General features: G+C 41.3%; 1 protein-coding gene across 4 annotated transcripts in view; it reads left to right on the top strand.

Annotated features, from left to right (window-relative positions):
- The window catches only part of nudt17 (nudix (nucleoside diphosphate linked moiety X)-type motif 17), an 18,196-nt gene extending 14,614 nt beyond the window's left edge, over positions 1-3,582 (top strand). For 3 of the 4 annotated variants that reach the window (XM_084082810.1, XM_084082811.1, XM_084082808.1), the window contains 2 exons: positions 38-171; positions 3,376-3,582. In XM_084082810.1, coding sequence (XP_083938936.1) covers positions 38-171; positions 3,376-3,526 — 285 coding nt within the window. In that variant the 3' untranslated portion in view covers positions 3,527-3,582. The remainder of the gene's footprint in view (positions 1-37; positions 172-3,375) is intronic. The other variant, XM_084082809.1, reaches the window with a different exon arrangement.
- The last annotated feature ends 3,671 nt before the right edge of the window (positions 3,583-7,253 follow it).

Here is a 7,253-nt window from a genome sequence, read left to right as displayed (position 1 = left end):
CTCACTTGTCTGTCTGTCTGTCTGTCTGTCTGTCTAGGAACAGTTCTCTCCGTGTCCAGCAGAGGTCAGTGGATGTTTGTGGGCGGAGCCTCCTCTGGTCAGAGCGATGGTGTCGGCTGTAGACGGTGAAGAATCTGACGTCCTATTGGCTGATCTACCTCCCTCTGTCAGGTAATGACGTCCTATTGGTTGGTTTGACCTCCCTCTGTCAGGAGCAGGGGTTAGATGAGTTGTAGGTTTAAGGCGAAGAAGTAGCCTGACCAGTTTGTTTTGGGATGTCTGGAGCCTTGTATTGAAGGCCTTAGTGCTGTTGTGGTACCATGAGGAGCATGCATAGCAGTGGTGGAAAAAGTACTCAAATCCTTTACTTAAGTAAAAGTACCAATACTGCAATATAAAAATACTCTGTTACAAGTCCAGAATTAAAAAAATACTTGAGTAAAAGTACAAAAGTATTGGCATCAAAATGTACTTAATGTACCAAAAGTAAAAATACTAAAATATTTGAAAATAGGGGGCACGGTGGCGCAGTCGGTAGCGCTGTCGCCTCACAGCTAGAAGGTCCTGGGTTCGATTCCCGCCAGGGACGCTGTGGGCGCTGGGGGCGTGTTCTCTCCTCCACGTCATCGGCGCCCATACCCTAGGTGGGGTTGGTGAAAGGGCCTACTCTGTGTGGAGTTTGCATGTTCTCCCCGTGTCTCCTAGGGTAGTTAATACCCTCACAAAAACATGTAGTAATCCTGGTCACTATACTGCCTCCCCCTGGTCAGCCGGGGCGCCTGATGGAGGAGAAGGGAACTGGTTGGAATAACGTGTTCCTTCCACACGCTATGTCCAACCAGGGAAACTCCCCCCTGTCGGGTGATAAGAAGCGGCCTGCTTGCTCCTCATGCATTGAAGGAGGCATGAGCTTCAGCTTGGGCTCTCCCTAGGCTGGCAGAGGGTAGGTAGTGCCCAGGATTACATAGGCAATTGGCACTGGGTGAAAAAATGTGGGTTACAAAATTGTGGGATAAAAATTATAAAAAAATATATATATATATTTGAAAATATCCGATCTACAAGCTCACAACGCGTCGCGATGCGACGTGTTGTGAGCTTGTAGATCTGCTATTTTCAAATAGCCTATGTATAAAATAGGGCTAAAGTATGTTTCATTATATCATAGTTTATCAATCTGAAAAGTAACTAGTAACTAAAGTTTTCAAATAATTGTAGTGGAGTAAAAGTACAATATTTGCCTCTGAGATGTAGTGGAGTAGAAGTAAAAGTATTGGAAATTGGATATACTCAAGTAAAGTACAAATACCTCAAAATTGTACTTAAGTACAGTACTTAAGTAAATGTACTCCAACTGCAAGCAGCTTTAGAAAAAAAAAATTTCTCCTAGTTAAAGACAGCAGAAAAATAATATTGCAGTAAAATACTCTATCGATCTGAATCAATAAATCCTAAAAACTAGAGGAATTCATGAAAGAAAAATAAGCACAACATGATAAAAACAGTGAGTGCACCTCTGTGTTAAATTGGCTATGTTTTTCCAAAATGTTAAAACATTTAATATTTGGAAAATGTTTTTAAGTAAAGTAAAGTGTACATGATTAGAACATGCTTAAATATTCGACAATTAGGGTCTAATATTTATATAAATTGCTACAACACCTGTATATATTTGTGGACATAAACAAGAAGTTGAAAGCTGAAAATTAATAGTGATAATGATGTACCGTGCATGTTCACATCATGGATAATTTACATTACTTAAGAAGTTTTTTTTACATTTTGGACAAAATAGCCAATTTTACATCAAGGTGCCCAGATGTAGTGCCCACCTATCCTGTATCCTCTGTAAACGGCAGGTGGGCTGGGCTCACAGATCAACAAATTGTCAACAGACAACACTATAAATCTACTGTCATCAGTATGGCAAATACAGTGCAAATACATCACCCTATATTATGACCACTGAATAAAAACGGTACTCCACCTGCAAAGTAGCCTACTTAAGCCAACAAAATAATTAAACTAGCAGACAGTTGCAAAGTAAGCAAAACTAACAATATAACTAATAATATAACATTCCATGTAAGTGTCACAGCTTACTTACATGTTATATCCTTCACACACACACACACACACACACACACACACACACACACACACACACACACACACACACACACACACACACACACACGTCAGGGGGACAGATAGACATGGTACATGTTGGTTACATGGCGGCTTTCCGACATGTCGCCTTTCCGACGTTAACGAACCCTATACCTAACCCTCACCCTAACCCTAACCGCACGCGGAAGCCACTAGTCGGAGTGGCGAGATGTCGGCATGGAAGACGGTTACCGTACATGTTATATCCTTCACACCCACATGTCAGGGTGACAGGTAGCCAGTCCTTATTATTGTAGTTTGATTTGGATTTTCAGAGAAAAAACCCTCTGCTCGTTAACTCCTGCAGAGCAGAGATCAAAGAGAGAGAGAGCTCCATCCATGGTGGTCACTTTATTAACACCTTGTTATAAGTACCTGGCAGGCTTTCGTTTCATTTACAATGCCTGATGCCACTTGTATGCAAATGACAAATCCGTATGAGAACTCAATTAATAGCTAGATCAGGGTTCTTCAACAGGGGGTCCGTGACCCCCTAGGGGGACCTCCGAGTTACTACAGGGGGGCCACCAAATCATTCAATGATAGAATTTCTTTTTTTTTACATTAACCACTGAACCCTAGAATCCCTATTCTAAGGGGAACATTAGCCGAAAATAGCCGATCTACAAGCTTACACCGCCTCGCAGCGCGAGGCGTTGTAAGCTTGTAGATCGGCTATTTTCGGCAAAGAGGTATTGAGGGTTTAAGTGGTTAACTGTCTGAAAATACACATTATCATGAATCCAACACCACGCTATACAAGCCTATGAAGCTATCTGAAATCTCTGAAAAATACGTGGGGGGTCCCTGCTTCATCTCTCTCTCTGCTAAGGGGTCCTTGGCCTGAAAACGTTGAAGACCCCTGAGCTAGATAAATCAATCGAAAAGTTTCATTATGATTATTAGTTTTTTTTTTTTTTTTTTTCAATCAATAGATCAGAACTGGAAAGTGCCCCCCTTTCCCCCCCTATAAAATCGCCTATGACCTTGCTTATTGTAAGTCGCTCTGGATAAAGTCGCGTCTGATAAATTATAAATGATTGTACTAATCTATTGTCATTGCTGCGTGTGTTCAGATGGTTCTTTCACACACTCAGATGTTCCAGTATCAGTGTTGTGTAACATATTTGTGTGTGCGTGTGCGTGTCTGTCTGTGTGTGTGCGTGCGTGCGTGTGTGTGTGCGTGCGCGCGCATGCTCGGTGCAGTGTGTGTGAGTTCTCTCCAGACGGCTCTCGCACCCTCTCAGAGGTTCCGGTGTCGGTGTTGTGTTCTCGGGCCCCCAGCAGTGGACCGGACGTAGAACGGGTCAGCACCGGAACCAAGTTCGCCCTGGAACTGTGGCTGAAAACCCTGTAGAACCACCACGTCACCTTGGGGACGGGTGCCATTTTGGATTTGGCAATAAATACATAAATACATAATTTCACTGATTCAGTCGCTTTCTTTGAGCCCTAAAACCTAGAGTTAGATGCCAAAACCACCTTTCCCGGTCATTGAGATGAGCTGTGATTGGCCAGTAGTCGCTGTGATTGACAGTTCTTCCTTCCTAGCCTTTTTCAACTACTGGTATTACGCCTAAACCTAACCTTAACCCTATTTTCAGTAAAACTATGCCTAAACCTAACCTTAACCTCAGTGAAACTATGCCTAAACCTAACCTTAACCTCAGTAAAACTATGCCTAAACCTAACCTTAACCTCAGTAAAACTATGCCTAAACCTAACCTTAACCTCAGTAAAACTATGCCTAAACCTAACCTTAACCTCAGTAAAACTATGCCTAAACCTAAGCTTCTTAACCTTAGTAAAACTATGCCTAAACCTAACCTTAACCCTATCTTCAGTAAAACTACGCCTAAACCTAACCTTAACCTTAGTAAAACTATGCCTAAACCTAACCTTAACCCTATTTTCAGTAAAACTACGCCTAAACCTAACCTTAACCTCAGTAAAACTATGCCTAAACCTAACCTTAACCTCAGTAAAACTATGCCTAAACCTAACCTTAACCTCAGTAAAACTATGCCTAAACCTAACCTTCTTAACCTTAGTAAAACTATGCCTAAACCTAACCTTCTTAACCTCAGTAAAACTATGCCTAAACCTAACCTTAACCCTATCTTCAGTAAAACTATGCCTAAACCTAACTTTACCCCTACCTTCAGTAAAACTGTGCCTAAACCTAACCTTAACCTCAGTAAAACTATGCCTAAACCTAACCTTAACCTCAGTAAAACTATGCCTAAACCTAACCTTAACCTCAGTAAAACTATGCCTGAACCTAACCTTAACCCTAACCTCAGTAAAATATGCCTGCCAGGAAGCCAATCAGGTACGGCGGGTCTATCCTATAACGCCATTGTAAGCTCCTGGCAGCCATCTTGGACGCCATATTGGAAATGACGCCTTTCCAGTAGTTAGATAGAGTTTTTAATATGTTCTTAAGCATGCCTAGAGGTACCAGAATCAATTGGAAACCCTTTTGTATCAATTTGGCAATAAATACATAAATACATAATTTCACTGATTCAGTCGCTTTCTTTGAGCCCTAAAACCTAGAGTTAGATGCCAAAACCACCTTTCCGGGTCATTGAGATGAGCTGTGATTGGCCAGTAGTCGCTGTGATTGACAGTTCTTCCTTCCTAGCCTTTTTCAACTACTGGTATTACGCCTAAACCTAACCTTAACCCTATTTTCAGTAAAACTATGCCTAAACCTAACCTTAACCTCAGTGAAACTATGCCTAAACCTAACCTTAACCTCAGTAAAACTATGCCTAAACCTAACCTTAACCTCAGTAAAACTATGCCTAAACCTAACCTTAACCTCAGTAAAACTATGCCTAAACCTAACCTTAACATCAGTAAAACTATGCCTAAACCTAAGCTTCTTAACCTTAGTAAAACTATGCCTAAACCTAACCTTAACCCTATCTTCAGTAAAACTACGCCTAAACCTAACCTTAACCTTAGTAAAACTATGCCTAAACCTAACCTTAACCCTATTTTCAGTAAAACTACGCCTAAACCTAACCTTAACCTCAGTAAAACTATGCCTAAACCTAACCTTAACCTCAGTAAAACTATGCCTAAACCTAACCTTAACCCTATCTTCAGTAAAATATGCCTGCCAGGAAGCCAATCAGGTACGGCGGGTCTATCCTATAACGCCATTGTAAGCTCCTGGCAGCCATCTTGGACGCCATATTGGAAATGACACCTTTCCAGTAGTTAGATAGAGTTTTTAATATGTTCTTAAGCATGCCTAGAGGTACCAGAATCAATTGGAAACCCTTTTGTATCAATTTATTTGGGGTTAAGTGTTATTTATTTCATATATTGACCGGTCTCATGTGCATATGGGGTTCTAAAAATTGTTGCCCACATCTTTGCGAGGGCATGGGGCCTCAATTTGTTATTCAACCTTCATAGATAACAAATCCACTGAGAAACGGACCTCCGCTCTCTCCACGGTCACAGAAGTTTTGGAAATGACCCGACAAGAACTCTCTCCGTACCAACACCAACACATCTGTTTAATTCACTTCATCATGAAATTAATTACATTTTAATATACTTCATTATGAAGAAACATCTGCTTTGACGTCAACCCGCTCCAAACTCACTAGATCAATAAACCTTTTAGCTTGAGACCCATGAGAAATTGTATATCTCCCTAGGACCCAAACTATTGAAAATAGCCGATCTACATGGCTCACAACTGTTGTGAGCTTGTAGATCGGCTATTTTCCCTACTTCTTAAAATTATTATCCCCCTCTTATCAATAGACATGTCATACAAATGAGAGAGAAAAAGAAAAAAAAAGAAAATATGGATAATATAACAAAGAAAACAAACAACAACGAATATCGCAACAATAAAAGTCATAGGCACAAAAAGTAACCTCTGGTGAAAATATTGAATGGTCCCAGGTTAACTTGGCAGACCATTATGGAAAGTATTTGGTGATTAAGAGAAGTGATTTCAGAACTTTCTTGAATTGGTGGGAAGACAACTCCCATAGATGTAATGGCAGAAAAATCCATATTTTAGACCCTCTGTAGCCTATATTAAACTGAGTTTGAGACGTAGGGGCCATTGGGGGTCTAAGGAGTGTTGCCAGGTCTGCTTATTATAAGCAACTATGGGCTTGTTTTCCTGTAAAGTCGCTTGTAAATATTCACAGTTACATGGTTGCTTTAGCTTGTTTCTGAAGTGTAGTTGCTTATTTGGGCTTGCTTTCAAGATTCTTTTTGAACATAGATGATATAATAGAGCTCAAGTGGTGAAAATGGACGCTTCTTTTGGGCTTGTTTTCATAGACCTGGTCACTTGTTTCACTCACAGAATCTGGCAACACCGAAGCCAGCTCGGACCAAACCTTCACCCCCCTCTCTCCCCTCCTCACTACCCCACGGCTCTACCTGTCGGCCCAAAGACTGAATAATCGTTTCTCATGGTCGGGTCGATAGAGGTCGGGACCCGACGGAACTATGCTATCCGACAACAAGTTGTTGGCAGCAGCCGCTTTCCAACACGGGTCGGGACTAAATCGGTGCGGTGGAGAGCTGCCTGTAATAGCCTAGGCCCTAATTCAGGGGTAGGTAACTTTGATGATGGAGAGGGACACTAAATTTCCACACTCACTCCAGAGGGCCACATTGCATAATACTGTCAGGCCATTCTATGTCACACAAAAGTAGCAAAAATAGCCGATCTACAAGCTCAAAATAATTGGTATCCTGAAAAGTAACATTTTTAATTCATTTCAAATGCATTTAGTTATGTTATGTTAACTTTATGAACTTAAATACAAATACGTTTGACATAAAAAAGACAATATAATTGTAATACTAGTCATTAAGCTACTACTAATATAGACTGAAGCAATTAAAGCGGGTCATGTTTGGAATTGTAACAGCTGAAATCAATAATATATCAGTCTCATATTAGTGCGATATTAACCTGCGGGCCACATTAAGTGAAGGTGGGGGGGACGCATGTGGCCCCCCGGCCGCCAGTTGCCCATGTACCCTAATTTCTCATGAGGGACAGCTGGGACAGGGGAGGAGCAGCCAGCTCA

Source organism: Gymnoscopelus microlampas (assembly GCF_963454915.1).
Source record: "Gymnoscopelus microlampas genome assembly, chromosome: 16".
Lineage (NCBI taxonomy): Eukaryota > Metazoa > Chordata > Actinopteri > Myctophiformes > Myctophidae > Gymnoscopelus > Gymnoscopelus microlampas.
Note: the sequence above shows the minus strand (reverse complement) of the source record. Positions and strands in the feature narration are given on the sequence as shown.